At 48.5% G+C, this 19,840-nt stretch overlaps 5 protein-coding genes across 5 annotated transcripts; 2 read left to right on the plus strand and 3 right to left on the minus strand.

Annotated features, from left to right (window-relative positions):
* Positions 1-33: 33 nt before the first annotated feature.
* On the plus strand, positions 34-6,468 carry VTN77DRAFT_4656 (uncharacterized protein; the record flags this gene model as incomplete). The annotated part of the gene is made up of 2 exons (XM_069420739.1): positions 34-6,140; positions 6,201-6,468. 2 exons carry the CDS (start codon positions 34-36, stop codon positions 6,466-6,468), a joined length of 6,375 nt encoding a protein of 2,124 aa, XP_069277618.1.
* A 2,427-nt stretch (positions 6,469-8,895) lies between these two features.
* VTN77DRAFT_4657 (uncharacterized protein) lies at positions 8,896-10,278 on the minus strand (the record flags this gene model as incomplete). Its single annotated transcript, XM_069420740.1, has 3 exons — positions 8,896-9,243; positions 9,315-9,690; positions 9,746-10,278. 3 exons carry the CDS (start codon positions 10,276-10,278, stop codon positions 8,896-8,898), a joined length of 1,257 nt encoding a protein of 418 aa, XP_069277619.1.
* Positions 10,279-12,416: 2,138 nt separating this feature from the next.
* On the plus strand, positions 12,417-14,190 carry VTN77DRAFT_4658 (uncharacterized protein; the record flags this gene model as incomplete). Its single annotated transcript, XM_069420741.1, has 2 exons — positions 12,417-12,613; positions 12,690-14,190. The coding sequence occupies 2 exons, from the start codon at positions 12,417-12,419 to the stop codon at positions 14,188-14,190; spliced, it is 1,698 nt and encodes a 565-aa protein (XP_069277620.1).
* Positions 14,191-16,067: 1,877 nt separating this feature from the next.
* Positions 16,068-16,608, minus strand: VTN77DRAFT_4659 (uncharacterized protein; the record flags this gene model as incomplete). The annotated part of the gene is made up of 2 exons (XM_069420742.1): positions 16,068-16,277; positions 16,339-16,608. The coding sequence occupies 2 exons, from the start codon at positions 16,606-16,608 to the stop codon at positions 16,068-16,070; spliced, it is 480 nt and encodes a 159-aa protein (XP_069277621.1).
* A 172-nt stretch (positions 16,609-16,780) lies between these two features.
* On the minus strand, positions 16,781-17,258 carry VTN77DRAFT_4660 (uncharacterized protein; the record flags this gene model as incomplete). The annotated part of the gene is made up of 2 exons (XM_069420744.1): positions 16,781-16,929; positions 16,976-17,258. The coding sequence occupies 2 exons, from the start codon at positions 17,256-17,258 to the stop codon at positions 16,781-16,783; spliced, it is 432 nt and encodes a 143-aa protein (XP_069277622.1).
* Positions 17,259-19,840: the final 2,582 nt, after the last annotated feature.

Genomic DNA, 19,840 nt, shown 5'->3' on the forward strand with positions numbered 1-19,840 from the left:
GGTTCCCCGAAATAGAGCATAGCATCACAAGCCATGCTCACGGAATGTGAGAGACGACTCGGCGAAGGCCTTCTGCGCCTGCCAGCGAAGCACAACTACCGCTACGGGCCTCAAGCGGAGCGGGATTTGCTGGAACTGCTATTCCTCTCGCTCGCGGGCCACGATCCCGAACGCCTGCAGCTGCTTTTCCCCGAGGGCCCGCCCGCTAAAGGACGATGGAAGCTAGCAGAAGCGCAGGGGGCCAAGGAAGGTGCAGAATATAGCGAAGCGGCCCGAGGCAAGAGATGCGGGCACATATTCCGGGCAGGAGAAGGGACATACCGTTGTCTTACCTGCGCCGCAGATGATACGTGTGTTTTGTGCAGTCGCTGCTTCGACGCATCAGACCACACTGGTCACCAGTACCAGATCTCGCTATCGTCCGGTAACTGTGGATGCTGTGACTGCGGTGATGAAGAGGCATGGCGGGTGCCCTTGTGTTGTGCAATTCATACCGATAAGGAAGGGACGAAAGGAAAAGAACGTGAGAAGAAACAGCTGCCACAAGCATGGGTGGATGATATCAGGACGACGATTTCGAGAGCGCTTGATTACTTCTGCGATGTTATCTCGTGTTCTCCGGAACAGCTGAGGCTGCCCAAGACCGAAGAAGGAATTCGGCACGACGAGGAGGCCTCGCGACTACATCCAGGCTGGTATGGCGAGGGCGATAAGCCGGAAGAGGAGCCGGAGTTTGCTCTCGCTCTCTGGAACGATGAGAAGCATACGATCCGTGATGTCTCTCACCAGGTCACGCGGGCGTGCCGGGAACGCGACAGCTTTGGCAATGCCAAGGCACACGAAACGAACGACATCGGCAGAAGTGTGGTCAAGTACTCCAAAGATCTGCAAAGACTGCTACAAGTATCCAAGACCATCGAGCAGATCAAAGTCACGGTGACAATACGTTCCTCCCGAGACACCTTTAGGGAACAGATGTGTGGGACTATTGTCGAGTGGCTTTCCGACATTGCTGGCTGCAGCTTTGGCGAGGATAATGAGATCCTGCGGCATGTTATCTGTGAAGAGCTTCTACGGCCTTGGCGCCGGGGAAGTGGCGCGTACAACGCTGATATCGGAATGAAAGGCATTGACGACCATGAGCGGGGCGAAGCGCCTTATCGCGCAATTACATTGACAGTGTCGCCTGGACAGGTTGTATTAGCTGCCGGGGAAGATGACGAAGTCGAGGAAAACGGTGATGAGCAAGGCCAGAACGAAGAGGAAGAGGGCGAGGAAGAGGATGACTACGTCGAAGCCCATGACGAGGAGGAGGAAGACGAATATGATGAAATGGAAATTGACCTTGACCGGCTTCGAGAAGAAGTCGAGAACAACAACCAGGACGACATGGAAATGGGCAACGCGGATGACGAACTCGAGGTAGCTGAGGCGACATTTGCTGGATATCCTCCTCCACCGCCACCTCCTCCTCCACAGCAAGTGCCAGCTGGCGAGCCTGAAGCTGGAGACAGGCCGCCTCAATCTGGGACCTCACATATCAAAATACCTAGGACTCCGACAGTTTCCGTCAAGCCTCCGCCTGCAAAGACTCCAAGCCATTGGCAGCGGCCAGGCATCCCCCCTCAAGGGGACGTCCCTCCCTATGAAGATCTCAATCAGCGCACCCGCTTGGACTGGATGATTCTATTTGATCTCCGACTGTGGAAAAAGACCAGAACAGATCTCCGAGATCTCTATATCAGCACGGTGGTCAATGTCCCTCAGTTTAAGCGAATCATGGGTCTGCGTTTGTCGGCGCTTTACACTGCTCTGGCCCAGTTGTATCTGATCGCCGACAGAGAACCGGATCATTCGATTGTCAATCTCTCCTTGCAACTCCTCACCACTCCATCCATCACGGAGGAAATTGTTCATCGCGGAAACTTCCTCACCAAAGTCATGGCTATCCTCTACACCTTCCTCACTACTCGTCAAGTCGGCGAACCTCATGAAGTGAACCCGACCGCAACTCTGGCCTTCGACGCTGGCTCGGTGACGAATCGTCGTCTGTATCACTTCTTCCTTGACCTGCGGTATTTGTTGCAGTCCGAGTTCGTGCAGAGACGCATTCGCACTGAAGATCAATATCTATTGCAATTCCTTGATCTTGTGAAGCTACCGCAGGGCATCTGTCCCAATGTGCGTGCTGTCGGTGAACATGTAGAATACGAGACAGACGCTTGGATCAGTGCTTCTATCCTGATGAGGGAAATCAACCGGCTCTGTCGTCAGTTCTGTGAAGCATTCCGTCACCCGGAGGCCGACCGCGGCGAGAATCTTCTGCGTGCGATCAAGGCTGCTGCCGTCGTAGCCATCGTCCACTCGACCGGTGTGGAAAGAAGGCGATTTGACCAAGCCGAAATTAAAGAATACGTGCGATTCAAGTTGTTGCCATGCTTCGATTTTGAGGTCCAGCCTTCGGGACAGATTCCACGTCACCGGGTGGTGGACTTCGTTGTTGAAAAGGGATCAATCAGTTTCCACCACGCCCTTCATTACACGCTTTCCTGGTTGCTCGAGTGTGGCCGGGGCATGAGCAGCGGATTGATGCGAGACGTCTTGTTGGAGGCTGCTCAGGTGGCCAACGACAAATATGTCCATGATAAACACCTAAGCAATGAGGATCTCCTTCTGACGATGTTTGACTATCCGCTCCGGGTGTGTGCTTGGCTCGCCCAGATGAAGGCTGGTATGTGGGTGCGCAACGGTCTCAGTCTTCGCCATCAGATGTCACAATACCGGGGGGTATCATCTCGCGACTTCGCATACTACCGTGATATCTTCCTTCTCCAAACTGCTCTGGTGACGTGCGATTCGAGTAGGGTTCTTGCGTCAATTGCCGACAGATTTGGTATGGTAGACTGGATGTGTAGAGGTTATGTCCCTCGTGCCGGTTACGAAGATTCGCAGATTGTGGATGTTGCGGAAGAATTTGTCCATCTGCTGATTATCTTGCTTACCGATCGAACGTCTTTGATGGCAATTGACGATGACGCGAGCCTGACTCGTGAGAACATTAGTCGAGACATCGCACATGTCCTGTGCTTCAAGCCACTCTCCTTCTCAGACTTGTCAACCCGTCTCAGCGACAAGCTGCTCGAGACAGACATGTTCCAAGATGTCCTGGAAGAAGTGGCCACCTTCCGTCCACCTGAAGGCTTAAACGACACGGGTACCTTTGAACTCAAGTCCGAGTACATCGATCTTGTGGATCCCTACAGTGCCCACTACAACAAGAACCAAAGAGACGAAGCAGAGACTATTTACAAGAACTGGGTGGCCAAGAAGACCGGGAAGAAGCCTTCTGAGATTGTCTTCGAGCCTAAGCTTCGGCCCATCACGAGCGGCGCATTTGCAAAGCTCCCGGAGTTCACGAGGACGTTGCTGTTTGCTCAGCTTGTCCATCACTGTCTCGATTATGCCGTGTGCTGCAAAGATGCCACGCCGCAAATCCCTGTCACCCGTGTCGAGACCTTCCTCCAGATCGTGCTTCATTTGATCCTTGTCGCCACGATCGAGGATGATACCGATGAGGACGACATGGTCGATAAGTCGTCCCATTCATTTATATCGCACGCGCTGTCGAAGTCTAGGACGACGCAGGCTGGGAATATGACAATTATCGGTCTCCTGGAGAAGATTTCTACCATGAGCGAATATGAGTCTTGCAGCGCGAAGATTAGGCATATCTTGAAGAGGATGTGGCAGAAGCGGCCAAACACGTATGCAGCCGCAACTGCTACTCTGAAATTCCCGTATGAAAGACTCGATACTGGTTCCCCGGCAAGCAATGCGGAGACCGAGCAAGAAATGAAGAAGAAGCAAGCATTAGACCGACAAGCGCGAGTGATGGCCCAGTTCCAGCAACAGCAGCAGAATTTCCTGAACAGCCAGGGTGCAATCGACTGGGGAGAGGATGATTTCAGCGACCTTGAGGAAGAAGCGCAAGAGGAAACTGAAGCCAAGCTCTGGAGGTATCCCAGCGGAACGTGTATCCTGTGCCAGGAAGAGACCAATGACTCGAGGCTGTATGGCACATTCGCCTTGGTACAAGACAGCGGCATCCTGCGCCAGACCGATATTCGCGACCGCGACTGGATTCGGGAGGTTCTCAAAACACCTACAAGCCTGGATCGATCTGCCGAGCATCTTCGGCCGTTCGGTGTGGCGGGAGAAAACCGCATCATGGTGCGAAAACTCGACTCCTCAGGAGGCGAAGTGATCACTGAGAAGATCGGTCTGAGCAAAGGCTTTTCATCCAAGAACACGGTTCGTGGACCTGTTACCACCGGATGCGGCCATATTATGCACTATTCGTGTTTTGAGGTCTATTATAATGCCACGCAGAGGCGTCACACCCAACAAGTCGCACGTAATCACCCGGAGCGGTTGTCTTTCAAGGAGTTTGTCTGTCCTCTTTGCAAAGCTCTTGGGAATGCGTTTTTGCCCATCATCTGGAAGGGAAAGGAGGAGTCGTTCCCGGGTGTCTTGAACACGGAAAACTCCTTTGACCATTTCATCGCTGTCGACGTGAAGAATACGTTGTCACAATCACCCAACTATCCGCTGATCATGGATATGGACACGATTCAATCGCCTGCATACCGGGAGCTCTTTATGGAGTATCTCTCGAAGTCCCTGGTTAATCCTCTATCAACGAAGATCGACCAGCTGATGGTGTCGGTTCCCCCGCCGCCATCCCATCAATTCCTTCCCACCGCGAGAATGCCCATGCCGGGATTCTTCCCTTCTGCTGAGGAAATCACGGCAAGCAGTCCGCTTCAACAAGCGCCCCCACCGGCCGAGACGCCAGTGGCTGAACTTGTCCAAATCTACAGAAGATTGAAGAAAACGCTTAGCGTGAATCTGATTCAGTCGCAGTTCCCTCATACGCCGGAGGCCAGAAATAGCGATGAACTGATCTTTACGGACGCGCTGATCCGAAGTTTCGGGTTCAGCATTTCCGCTGTCGAAATTGCTCAGCGGGGTGTCGCATCCGATACTGGTGCTACCCTACTTGACAAGATCCCGCAGCTGACGTTGACTCATCTTCGTGTCCTCGGGGAGACTGCGTTCTCTTATGCGGCAGTTGCTAGCATATCCAATGGCAGCGGCAAGAATCGTGCCGTTCAAGAGTTCCAGGAGATGCATCGCCAGAAACTGTGTCAGTTGTTTGTTGGCCATCCTTGTATGAACGGGACGGCGCTGCTGGATGATGTCCGCAACATCGAGCCGTTGCTTGGAATGGACATATTTGTGTTTCTTGCAGAATGCTCCCTCACGCTCTTGCCCGTTCTTAACATTGAATTCCGGCATTTGATCCAAATGTGCTATGTCGCGGAGATTCTCAAGGTTGCCGTCACGTTTATTCTGTGGCCTCTCGCGTTGAAGGAAGAACTGTCCCAGCATGACGAGGAGGAATATCTGCGAGGAGAGTCCGCAGAGGACCGATACTCTCTCACTAGGCACTTTTTTGACACTGTTGTTGCGGAACTGAAGTCCAACTCGGTCGGACGAGCCCTGGGGTCGTCGTATCCAGCAGAGAGTGGATATGTAAAGGATGGAGAGGATTCGGCCACTCCGGGTGTTGTCATGGCTTTGCGACGTCTGATCTCCAGCTATGCATTGACATTCCTCCGCAAGACGGTGATCCTGCTGCATGTGCAGCACGGCGTTGACTTTCCCAGCTCTGGTCTCGGCGACGAGAATGAGACGGAATTGGATCGTCTGACCAGGGTTCTTCAGCTCCCGACTCTCGACGAGATCTTTGCTTCCTTCTCGCCCGCTCGCAGCAGCTCTAACCCGTGGGACTACGTCGTTTCGGGATGGATTTTCCACTGGAACGCGTCGCGCTCCGGGATCCGCTTTGATGACCACCGGCTGTGGCCCAGCCTGTCGCATCCGGCTATCTTTGAGCTGATCGGTCTGCCCAAGTATTACGACCAGCTGATCGAGGAAGCCAACCGGCGACGGTGCCCGAACTCGAAGAAGGAGTTGAGCGATCCCAGCATTTGTCTGTTCTGTGGGGACATCTTCTGCTCGCAGGCGGTCTGCTGCATGGACAAGAAGCTGGGCGGATGCAACCAGCATGTAAAGAAGTGAGCCTGACCTCTATTCCCCTTATTCATTCCGTTTGATTGATTGCTAACGATAAGCAGATGTGGCAAGAACGTCGGCCTATTCATCAACATCCGCAAATGCACCGTCCTGTACCTGCACAACCAGAACGGCTCATGGCATTTCGCGCCCTATCTCGACCGCCACGGGGAAGTTGACCCCGGTCTTCGCCGGAGTCGCCAGCTCATTCTCAACCAGAAGCGGTACGACAAGCTGCTCCGCGACGTGTGGCTGTCGCACAGCATCCCAGCGACGATCAGCCGGAAGTTAGAAGCGGACATTAACAATGGGGGGTGGGAGACGATTTAAGTAAGGCAGGAGGAGGAGACGGTTGATTCTTTAATGATGTTTTTATTTACTATCGCGAAGTTTACAGACTTCAACAACCGACCTAAGTCACGTCATGTCACGTCATGTTATGTCATTATATCATATCTTCGTAGCAGGTCTTTTTATTTATTTATCTCATTGATGCATTCCTTTGTTCCTTTTTGGGAAAATTGATTGATTCACTGATTGCTTAGTTGATTCACTGATTGATTGATGGATTATCTTCCTTCCTGTTCCTACCTTACCTACCTAGGCTAGGCCAGGAATGATGATAGCGATGAGCATTTATTTATTATTTCAGACTGTCGGATTAGCAATACTGAGTTCTGTCTTTTTTTTTTTTCTCATGTTTATGTTTGTTTTTGATTATTCTTGTTGTTATTATTCTCTTGGTGAAATTTTTTGTTCTTTTTCTGTTCTTTTGTTGTTTTGTTTTGTGTCTGTCAGACTGGTCACGCTTAGATACGAACAAACCTGAACCCATGAACCTGAACCGACAAAAGAATCTTCTTTTTTCTTTTGTATGATCTTTCTTTCTTTCTCTCTTTATTGTACATAGTGCAAATTGATCTAGATAGTATCTATCCAATGTTTTCGTTTCGTTGCAGACAGACGACCGAAGTTCCAAACGATGTATTGTAATACAGAGCGCTGAAATGAAAAACTTCCAATCTTTTTGAGCAGATTGGGTTGTCGACTAGTTCGCACTTGTTGAGTAGGTTTTTGACGCGTATGATTTTGTATGTAATGATCAAGCACATAAATAAATACCTAAGTATGTAGGCAGTAGGCAATACTTGGATGGGTGTTATTACCTCTATGGATTTGATTTAATTTAATGCTGTCGAAGACTACAAGGAGATCATATTGGGAGGCTAAGTGACTGCTCTATAGAAAAATAAATAAGAAAGATGGAGGAATCCGAAGAACGAAAGATAGTCTTTTTTTTCTGTAATCCAAAAACCCTATCCGGTAGATTTCTATGACCTGCCTTTTTTATTATAGGTAGCTGCAGGCTTCATAGCCAGATTATAAGCTCCTAGAATGCTGACACGCCCCCTGTGAGAGCGGGAAGCCTTATAGGAGGTGATGGGCATATGGCAGCCTAACGCGCTGTCATTCTGTGGTCTTTTTGGCAGAGGCGGATAAGCCTAGAGCCCAGCGGCTTCCCCTCCCTGACATCCCCTTAATCGCCAGGTGTGAAGCCATCCAACTTCCAAAATAGGTAACTTCCCAACCATTTAGGTGTAACTCAAACAACGCCCCTAAACTGCCAATACCTTTGCCAACTAGGGTATACCTATGACCAGGCCTAGGCTTACCAACTAGGCCTGCCAACTGCCTTATACCCACTGCCCCTTAGGCCTAGGTATGCCAAAAACTGCCCTTCTGATTAGCTCCTAACTCCTAATTCTGTTGTTCTCATAGTTCCAACTATTCTCAAAATGCTTCTTGTGGTCCCATATGTTCTTATAATAGCTTAGCTTTATAGGTTCAGCTTTATAGGTTTTTCTTTTTTTACTTTTAATAGTTCTTATAAATTTATACCTCATAGCTTTACAATTAAGAAGATGGGAGGAACAAAAAATAGTATATAGTTAATTATTAGCTTTACATTTATAGAGAAGAGGATTTTTTAAATACTTTATATAGTTAACCGGCTTTTAAAAAGACTTTATAATAGAAGGACTTTCAAAGAAGAGGGGGGACTCTCTAGGCCGCTTATAAAAAAAAAACTTCTTATAAAGAGAGTTATAGGGAGAAGAGTCAAGGGTTATTAATAGCCTATATTAGTGGAGTATTTGCGTAGCCTTAGGGGCAAAGCCCTAGGATCATAACCTATTAAAGACTTAGAAGGGGATTATATTGGAAGGCAAATGACTGCTCTATCGATAGAAAAGTAAATAAGAAAGATGGTGGAAGAATAGAAAGATTGTCATTTTTTTTTTCTGTGAGCCAAAAAAAAACCCCTATTTGGTAGATTTCCATCACCTTCCTTATTGCAGCTACCTGCAGGGTTCACAGCCAGATGGCAAGCTCCCAGAACGCCGACATTTACAAGCCTCATCTTTACTCCGTACTTACCTAGGTAGGTATATATATATCCTAAGATTTCCATGCAATCCATAATGGCCAGTCGATTGATGAACGACTTACTTACCATGATTATTACCCCGTATTTTTTACGTTACTGTACTTCAGGCGCAGCTCTATTAATTAATTTGAACTAATACATAATTCTCGGAAAATCATGAATATAATTTTAGGGCAAGAAGAAAAAATAAGAGAAGTGAGAGTTAGAAAAAAAGGAAGAAGAAAAGAAAAAAAATACCCCCTTGGCATTAAGATCATAAGTATTTTAGACAGGGATACAAATAAGAAAAATAAATGCTGCATTCGTCATCGTCAAGAACCGCTCCTATTCTTCGACAGGTCATGCAACTCCTGACTGCGACTGTCGGTAGCTACCTGCTCGCCACTACCAGAGAAACTCCTCAGCCTCTGCTTTCCGCGCGACAGGTACGCGTCCTCGAGATTCCTGCCCGTCAGGGTCGACGGGAGGCTGGTCTTACGGGACGACCGCGCGAAGAGGCTCTTCCACAGATGGCGACAGGCGGACTGCGAGGTGATGATGTAGACGATTGCGTTCCAGAAGGCCTGCAGAGGGAAGACGAAGGAGGCGAGGTAGTTGAGGGGGAAGTTTAGCACGTTGGGGTAGATGAGGGCGTAGACGCGGTTTACGCTTGATGGGATCTGAATGCGTAGGGTTAGTCAGGTTCATACTGCTGCTTGCTTGCTTGCTCAATATGAGGCGACGGACATACCCAAGTGATCAGCAGCGCGACGAAGAACAAAAACGCAACACGAGCATACAGCCACGCCTCAGCGTTGGTCGCACGCTCAGCCACATTCCTCGTGATGCTCCGCATACGCAACGCAGCTGGCAGTGGTCGCTGTCTCTGCGTCTCGACGCGGACCTCAACCGAATAATCGACATCAGCTAAGGGGTCCGACACGGCTTGGGTGGCGGAGTCCTTCACGATGGGCCGCTCCTCGTGCGTGATTTCGATCTCCGTCGTGATCGTGTTGACGAACGGGTTCTCGTTCAGCGGGTTCCAGAAGCCGTCGAGGTGCTGGCGCTTGTCCCAGATGACTTTGGCTGCTTTTCCATAGACAGTAAAAGCGACCACGATCGCAATCCTGTAGGCGACAGATAAGTCTGTGATTCCACTTATGACGACTGTCGTTCACCTACCACACAATCCCGTAGAGAAAAACGATTCGCATAAAATCCCACTCCGTGGTAATCCAGCACCAGATAATGGCTGGCCCATAGATGGGTCCTCGCGCCTTGGTCGAGAGGAAGATAAAGACCAGTGCAGGGATGAACGATAACCCATAACAGACCAGCAGATACACAACGTCCAGCAATCGCAATTGCTCCACGGTATATCCTCGAAAGAAGACCAGATACACGTTGAGAGCCATACAACAGGCCCAGTAGCAGTCAACTCCCAGGAACATTTGCACCAAGAACGCTTGGAACTGACAGAGCGGCGACAGCGCCCCCGCTGTCGGACCCTTTTCTGATATCAAGGCTGCGATGTTGGAGCCTAAGTTCCCGAAGCTGGCGAAGAAAATGAGTCGGTTGATCGGTTTGTTGAAGCCGGGCGCAAAGAGGTACGTCAGCACGACGAAGAAGATGCCCGCGATTGACACGCATGAGTTGACTCTCTCCGTCACCACTAAAGCTGTGTACTGGCCTGTTGATAAACCTAAACTCGACATGTTGGCTTGTCAAGATAGCTCCAGTTCCTTTCGCAGATACATTGCTGTCCCTAGTATTGAGAAGGTAACCGAGAGCAACAGACAGGCGGGGAATTTATGATGATGTCAAGCAGTGACGCCGCCAGGGGCAGAGCACTACCCAGGTAGTCGACAGGTAGTCGAGTCAGGGTTCGTGACAAGTCATAAAAGTGAATATGGCAGAGCAAGGGGGGGGGAACAAAGGCAGCCACCCGCACATATAGCAAACGCAAACGCAAACGCCTCGAAAAAAAGCATATAAAGACAACGGCACGCCATGTGGTGACATGCAAGTAGTAATATAATTAAATTAGTGCATGTAATAAAATCCACAAGGCAGCTCGATTGATGTGATGTGGTATTGATCGACGAAATAGAAGCCGTTTGTACGCCGTCTCCCAGATCTGCAAACTACCGACTAAAATCCTGCAGCAGTATTTAGCGTCCAGGTCTATAAATGAATATCGGGTAGCAACTGACAAGTGACAGCCAAATTCGTTGTGTTTGTGTCATGACTGATGTTGGAGAGCGATGATTGACGAGGCAGGCAATGATGGTTAACATGCATAGGTAGTCTGCAGATGTAGCAGCTTTGACTATTAATGTCTGCCACGATAAGGCATCAGATTTAATTCTTACTACGCCAGTAATCACTGCTACAATTTATGATGGCCTCGTGCATGCAATATACAGACACTCATATTGGTCGACTATACAAGCTCAAGCTTTGCCAGTACGTAGGTGGCATTGCTTAGGTGGTGGTAGGGCGTCGCTGGCAGGACTCTAGTTCGTCCCTCCATAGATAATATAAGCATGGGTGGCAATCCTGGACTAGCAGTAGCGCCAGATAAAGACCTAGTCACGCACTAAGTCTACTACAGAAAGGTACAGTACTGTGCATACATGTAGGAGGGGAATATCATCTTAAGACTCTGCCTCGAAATTGGTAAAGAGGTCCACATATGGAGTACTCCATACAGTGCCTCATTATTAGGAGAAATCCTAATGTGACTTGTGAGGGGAATAGTAGGAGGTTAACCATAACGATACTTAGATTCATTTGACCATAATGCGCATTTGTACAGTACATAGTCATGTAGGTTATCAGATCAGGCATTGATTCCATTTGTTTGGAAGGACAGACAGCTGCTCCATATATTAGAATTAAAAAAAAAATACATCGTCATCACCGCCATCATCATCACGCTCAAGCCTCAAGTCTTTGGCAGTTGGGCTTTGGCCCAATTCTGGCTCCCATCGACTGACATCCCCCACACACGCCCACAACCATGGGTTAGTCACGGAGTACGGAGGAGAGAAGACTTAACAGCTATGGAGTTTTATCAGGAAAGGCAAGTAAAGATATACTATTTAATTAATCAATCAATACTTTACAAGAGCTTGGATATAACCCATATTCTACATAGGTGGAGTGGGGTGGGAGATCTAACCAACGATCTATATCTTCGCGGGCCGCAACCTTCAAGATTAGATAGAAATAAGCGAGATGAGAGAAGAGCTAGGAATACAATGGTGGTGGTAATTATCAGGGAGAAGACAATAGTTCTGTTTGAAGATGTCGCTTTAGAAGCAGGAGCAGTTAATATATAAATTTATCAACTTTTGAAGCTATGATTGTTTTATATACAGATAGAAGAAGATAAAGCTTGAAGTCAAAGAATGTTAAGGAAGACATGAACAAGGATCTTTTGAATGATAGGCCATATATTTAAGGCACATAGAATCTACGAAAAAGGGTATATATACAGTTTGAATTATTTGATCGATGGACAGTTAATTGGAACAAACTTCCGAGGTAAGAAGCACAAGTAATACGGTCTAGGTCACGTGACAGGGCACACTTACCTACTCTCCGCCACCGCTTTCCATTTTAGTCACACCAGCGACATTTCGACATCGCAGTTCACTTTATCAAGAGAGACAAGTTATTGTCCTTTGCGACATCACTCGAGTCGATAGGCTGCGACTGCGGTTCATTTCGACTTATTCTAAATCCCTTGATCAGCTTTTCTATCTTCGTTTCTTCTGTCTGCTGGGTGGGAGCTGCCGAGTCTGTCCCGTTCCGCGTGCACGCAGAGTGCACCTCGTTTCTTTACATTATGAACAACGAACAGTTCCGGAAGCTGGTGCTTGAGAGTCAGTCGTCGTCGGCGAAAACAGGGAGCAGCGGTACTCCGAATGGGCTTTTACAGCGACGACAGAATGATACAGACTCGAGTGGTTTCGGTGGCGCCGGTCGCCCTGCTTTGGCTTCAGCTTTGGGATCGCGAATGCGGTCTAGTATCCCCATGACGCCGTATGTATATTTTCCCTACAATAGATATTGGATTTTTCTCCGCTTCTAAAGGTAATGGCTAGACTAACTGTAACAGCCGCTCGGTCAAAGGGGTTGATTTCGCACGTCAACTAGCGGAGCACCGTCGCGAATCGCAACAACCGCCGACGAAGAAGTTCAAGTCATCGGCCGCGCCGAAAGGGACAAAGCTGGCAAGTGGTTACCAGGATCTAGCGTCTCTGAGAAGACAGTTGGAACAGCATGAGGGCGATGATGGCAACAATATCGAAAAGCGGGTGAAGGCGCTGGAGGAAATGGTGAAACTGGGCCAGATCGATCAGGCAACCTTTGAGAAGCTACGAAAGGAAATTGGCGTTGGTGGCGACGTTAACAGCACACATCTGGTTAAGGGTCTGGATTGGGACCTTCTCCGGCGGGTGAAGGCGGGCGAAGCTGTTACGAAACCGGCCGAGAAGAAATCGCCAGGTGACGAGGAACCTGCTGCTGCAGCGGTCGAAGATGTGGATGAGGAGTTGGATCGCATGCTGGAAAAAGAAGTTCAACCTGCAGCGCCGAAGGAGAAGGTCAAGAAGGGCAACATGGCGCCTCCACCTCCGCCACCTGCGGCTGAGCCAGGGAAGAAGATGTCAAGAGATGAAATATTGCGTCAGTTGAAAGCAAGTAGAGCGGCGGCAGCAGGGGCGACTGCGTCGACTTCTGCACAACCGTCTGAACCCAGCCTAGGGTCAAAGTTCAAGAAGATTGGCGATAACAAGGGCGAGAAGAAGCGCTGGATCGAGCAAGATGCGAGTGGGCGGCGTAAAGAAGTATTGATCACGACAGGTCCGGATGGGAAGGTGAAAAGGAAAGTTAGGTGGCTGGATAAACCGGGACCTGAGACTGATAGCAACGGCCTCTTGATACCCGACAAGAACGCGAAGCCTTTGGGGATGGAAATTCCTGCGCATATCGCGTCGAAAGCCGCCGAGGCTCCCGAGCCTGAGGACGATGATATATTCGAAGGCGTTGGTACTGACTACAATCCGCTCGGAGATATTGCTGAGGATGATTCCGAGTCGGAGTCCGAGAAGGAGGAGGATAAACGTGTTGAAGCTGCAGAAGCTGCTGCTGCAGAACGCAGCTTGCGTGTCGATACCGACAAGGAAAAGGCCGCTCCACAGCCGTCCCGACCTCGCAATTACTTCTCCACCAGCGCTGCCCCAGACACCACTGCAGAACCTGTCGATCGTAGCAACCCACTGACCAACGATCCCACAATTCTGGCAGCATTGAAACGGGCAGCTGCACTGCGACAAGCATCGCCTTCTGCTGAGGCCAAAGATGAGGAAGATGTCGACCCGGATATTCTTGCTCGACGGAAGAAGTTCCTCGAAGAGGCTCGCCGCCGGGAAGAGCAGGATGCGTTGGACATCGACTATGGATTCGGCAGCAGTCGTATTGAGGACGAGGAAGACGAAGAAGGTATCACCTATGAGGGGCGTGGTAAGAGGAAACGAGGCCCGAAGAAGAGGAAGGGTGACAAGAACAGTGCGGCAGATGTCCTGCGGGTTCTCGAAGCGAGACGGAAAGAGGGATGATAATGTACATAATGCACAGTATTCCCTAAGAGCGTAATACCGGCGTAGTATACTGATAACTGATAATACTAATCATCCGTGTATGGAGTAATCTGGTAGTCCTCCCCCGGATTGAACTGCCACGTGACTAGAATGGGTATTTTGCGCCTGCCGCTTTACTTCTCCCTCTGCTTCCCTGTGCTGGCCCGATGATTCCCTCTGCTGCCTCTCGCTTCCTTTCTGCTTCTGCTCTACTCCGTACTTCCTCTGACTACTCTTCCATTCTTGCTGACTGCCACCTGCTTACCTACTGCCTCTCCATCTTCACAGTCTCCTATTCTATTTGACCTCCCCACTATCATGCTATACAACTTTAGCCGACATACTAGCCCTTACAATAATAAGCCTATATACAGAACAGTTTTCTGCGACCACTCCAAAATTTCCTTTTCCAGGTATCGCTGCTTTAATGAGGATGCTTAATCCACTGCTCAGTGAGCATATGCGGAGAGTCTTGACACACTCACTGAGCACTTAGTGAGCACCCATATATCATTACGTGTCGAGTTCACTTGCTCCCTGAGTTCTATATTTTGTGTACATAGCGGCACGCCAGAATCTTCAGAAAACCCAACCGTCTTAATCATGGTGGCATACAAAAAATGAGGGTACTTACGGGCCCATGAATCTGATGGCGTGGCAAAATCCTGGCTGTCAGATTTCAAGGGACATCCTTTTCGAGGGGGTAAATACCGGTCTCATCATCCATCTGTGGTTGTCCTATCTTCAGAGGTTGAAAAATAGAGTGCCTTTGCCTATATAAATTCAAAATTGCTTCTCCCTCGGGAGTTTCTTTGATGTTTCTTTTATTCGTTTTTTTCTCAAAAAGCTTTCAGAAATACAATAAAGATTATTTTAAAAGTGAAGCATACAGGATCAGGGACGGCAATTATTATTATGATCATTATTATTGTTGAAGCTGTAGCGTAGTTGGCAGTCAACCTCACGGTGCATACAGTACGACGCTATTCACATCTATATTGAGCACCTCCATTGATCACGTAGGCACGGTTAGATGCCTACCTGCTTCCCCTGACCTATGGGCTGCAGGCCCGTTCTGATGGCTACTCCCCCAACGTATGCTGTATACTAAACGTTGCTCTGTTGTTGTCTTGTTGTCCAAAGGGTGCCTTACACAGTACACAGAAGTGAGGCTCTAAACGGCATCGCGGTGAAGCCAGCAACCACACATAATCGGAAAAGGTCAAGGTACCTAGAGCTTAAACTTACCAAATTCTTTACCTTGCACAATATAACTTTGAATACGTCAGAATAGTCTTTGGCTACTTCTCAGTATATTTTACTATTTTTGGTCCTAGAATACCTTGTCTTGATTATATGGTCCAGATGCCGCAGCGAATTCGGCATAGATCAAGAGACAATACCTCATCCGAGGATTTCATGGTTTTGGAGGGTTTGGCAGACGCTGTGTCTATCTCAAACAATGTGAGAGGATCATGGTACCATGGTTCCGACCACGGTCGAAATTCTAAGCATCGAGCAAAAGAGTATCTGAAAGTTCACACTCGACTTCCCTGTGAGGGAAACAGAATGAAGCCGATCGTAAGGACAGTATCTGACCATGTTCGAAAAACTTAGCGTTCCATTGAATTGTATCACAGACTGTTGCGGTCAGAACAAGATCTGACTTCTAGCATACAGGAGCAACTGTAAAGGCTGTTGTATATAGTGAGTGGGTAGACTCGCTGACGCAACATCAAGAGAATGAACTAGGATTATCGAGTATTGAGTGAAAGTTGAACCCAAATAAACAACAACCGGACATTACTAGACTTCCTTTTCGTCAGTTTTCCCAGGAGTGGGAAACGAATACAGGTTCACCTCCGTCTGGGGCGGATATGGCCCAAGGCTCTACAGTAGGCAAGTTTCTTTTTGCCCGCCGAAAGAAATCTTCGAAGATCGTCGAGGTCTAGTCGCGCTTGACGAGAAGGATCGAAGCTGGCAAAGTGATGCCGGCATTCGGGCGGTACCAAATCAGTTGCCTTGAGCACAGGAGACACGGAATTGGTGCTTTGAGGTATCACCCGCTACAACTGTCAGCCGGAAGAGCTTCATAAATCAAATTATTCCGGAGGCCAGACAACTTACTAACATGGTTCCCCGTTTTTGAGGACCTTGCACCCCTCTCTCCCAGAGCTCGATATGAGCCTCGATTGGCCCTACCCAATCATCTACTTCAACAGCTTGCTTGATTGCCTTGTATAGGTCCTCATCTGACCGTGCATCTTCCTCGAAGTATTCTTCGTCTTCAGAGTCATCTTGACCCTGCCTGGCTTTGCCTTCGGAGTTTCCGAAATCTCTAAGAAGCTTGTCGATACGCTGCTTACATTCTGGTGTATCCCATCTGGCTTTGCGCATCTTGCGATTTTCCTTTATGTCGACGAAAACTACTAGCTGCACATCGCTGCTCTTGGTCAACCATTGACGCATGTCGCTCACAAGATCCAAATAACTTTCGGTGAAACCGACTTCAAAAATGACAGTCGGTGTGGTTTCCTCGGTGTCTGGATTTCCGAATATGAAGCATGCATCAGGGAATTTGTGCCATGCTTCGAATCTTTTCCCAGTGTCCTCCAATGGTGCCGGAGAGCATCTGCGACTCTGGAGAAACCTGAATATGACGACGTTCATGACGGGTCAAGAGGCCGACCTCGACAATGTCGGCGTGAAACTGTGAAGCTAGACGAAATACAGCATCATGGAGAGGTCTTACCATGCCCCTCACAGTTAAAATCCTCTTTTTCCGGATCGTATAGAGCTCTGCGTCCTCGCAAAATGGCCTTGATCTCGGGAGTATGGATGAGGCTCTCTTGAATTCGAAGTTTCAGGTCCCCTTCACCTATACCTCCGAGAAAATCTCTAATCGTGCCAAGCGCTTCAGTCAGGCTGTCATACTCTTTCGGCTCGCCTTCATCTGGTAAGTTGTCTGCAGTCTCAGTTTCTGAATGACTAGTCCCTAGCACAAAATGGGAGCTTTTCTTGCGCTCAAGAACGGTAAAAGTGGACATCCCTGCAGGACAAAAATGAAGTTGTGTGTCAAAAGTGTTTTCGGACGTTGAGAAAAGAGGAGACTTGTGGCAGGGGCGTATGATATGTATGTACGAAGTGAGAAGCTGCAACGGGTAGTTCATGAAAGTTGTCACCCACCAGATAGGCAGCGGTCGACCAAATCAGGCAACGAACGGCTCTTCATACTGGGAATGCGCATCTCTCCTGATTATCGATCTGTAGAACCACAATCAAGTCGTAGAATTTGATAAATCCTGCAATTAAAAGGTTTGTTATAAGGCTATTAACTCGCACCTTTTTCACGCAAGATGATGTCCTTGATCCAATTATCTTTACTTCATCAAGTTTTGCTTTCTTGACATCACTTAACTACTGTACCTCAGATTTGGACCATGGTCTAAAATCTTACCAGCAACTACTTGATATAGAATGTTTTTCGATGCTGTGCTCTACATCATATAATATTCATTTCATTTTCGCCAATCACCCTTGTGATGATTGAAATTTCACGGCGGGTTTTTTCGGTTTAAGTGAGTATTAAGACTGCTCGGGTTCGGTTTCGCTTGTGACTGGACCATTGTCCGCTCAATCTCAATTGAGTGGTACTTGTAATTCTCAAGGCAGCCTTCCTACTGGCCTGCTGGTACTCACACCGCCTTCTATATAATCTTCGCCAAATTAGGATAGATTCTCTTTCTTCTATTCCTATGGGTATCTGTCAACGCCTGAAGGTGCTCATATCACATTCATTGGTCTCGGGGAGTTACCGGTCAGATCGGAAATACCCTAAACACCGACAGTGTCCATCGTAACTAACCAGGTTACTTAGCGTTGGTGAATAGTTCGTATGTCCTCTACCTAGCATCGAAGAGTTTGAAGGGTTAGGTCTCACCAAGGCGAGACTTTCTATTTTATACAGTTCTGTACGGAGAGCATACGTCCTGGTCAAGAGGAATCAGGTATCTATCAACTGACGACCTGGATATGGTACAAACAGTGTTTATTATTAGAAGCGCCATATAGCTAGCCATGTCACGTGTCTCCATACTACTCCTTAGACAATCCAATAGTCAACGCCGCATTTCTATTCTCGAAAGAAGCACTGATCTAGTAGAGAAATACTGTAGAGAAGGAAATAAATTCTCGAAGGTCGAGAACGGTCTCGACCTTCTCCACGGATAAATATATCCTCTCGTCTCCTGACTAGTATGATTATATTACCACTATTCCTTCTCTTTCTCTCTGTCCTGTCTCTAGGACTCTACCCTCTCCAGCTGTGGGAGATTTATGTCTTAACGGGCATGCTATTTATTTCACAATTTTAGGTCGAACTAAGCTTTAACTAGTTCAGGTGGCCTAGCCGGAAGTCGAGCCTGTCGAAGACTCGAATTGAATTGCGCCATGATGCTATCCACGTAGGCGTAGTCGTCATCGTGCAGATGGAGAGGGAATAGTGGTAATACACACTCCGTACGGAGTAGTCCAGATATGAATTTTGTCGTCAACAACAAGGACAGGGACAATGAGACTGACGATGACGAGGACAATGACGGTGATGTGTGTCGTGTCTTTGTTGACGTAAAAAAAATTATTAAATCGCTTTGTGACTATGTGTATTGTTTCAACAAGAATATTCATGGTAAAGTTTCGAGAGAAAAGGGATGATGCCTGAGACAATTCCCAGCAGCCACGACTCCACGAGGCGTCAGTTAGGCGGTGCCAGCATGGATGCCTGGATGATGGTTTATACAGGTGTGGTGCAGATGATTGGCTTGAAAGGTGTCGTTCCACCTCCAGACAAAAATAATAATGATAGTGAAGCGGTAGAAAAGGGAATAGAAGAATTATTAATGTTTAATTACAGCCATGTTATATGCTATGGGTCATCAATGTCAAGTCAAGGCTTCGTTTGAGTTCTGACGTGTCTCGGCTGTCCTCTGCCGGCGCCACTCCACCGCACTAGCACCAGCACACAGCACATCTCCTCGCATCCACAGAACACACGCGACAATCCCTACTCTCTACGGAGTACTCCATACGGAGCAGAATGTGAGTATACTACTCCGTACAGCCTGCAACTCCATGACCTAGCTAGCCACTGCCAGTGATTTTCGTGGCTGGTGCCTTTCCGTGGTTTGTGCAGCCATCGTCATCGTTCCGATCGCGATCCCTCTACCCGTCCCGTTCCGTCGCTTCCCGTCTCTGCGGATCTGCTAGACTCGGAATGCAAGTGATAGCCCTCGGAATAGAGTACGGAGTATCGGTGAAATGGTTTGGGACCAGGATGAATTGAGTTTTGATGAACGCGCTGTTCCTGCGAGACGAGCAGGCTCGGGCGGCTGGCCAGTCGGCACAGGGCTGGGTCTGCTTGCCGATTCATCAGATTCATCGTCTCTTTTCTTCAGCGACAAGCAGACGAATCGTCATCCAGTCAGGGACTGATTCCATGGTCCAGAATCCTCTGCAGTTCTTGTGGCTGACCCCGGCCTGTCCTGCTCCACCGCAGCGCCAGCTGGTACAGCCAATGCCGTGGAGGCGCCGTTTTCACGGCCGTTTCATCTTCTGCCCTCAACCACATCCA

Source organism: Rasamsonia byssochlamydoides (genome assembly GCF_041956645.1).
Source record: "Rasamsonia byssochlamydoides strain NRRL 3658 unplaced genomic scaffold VTN77scaffold_32, whole genome shotgun sequence".
In the NCBI taxonomy this organism is placed as follows: Eukaryota; Fungi; Ascomycota; class Eurotiomycetes; order Eurotiales; family Trichocomaceae; genus Rasamsonia; species Rasamsonia byssochlamydoides.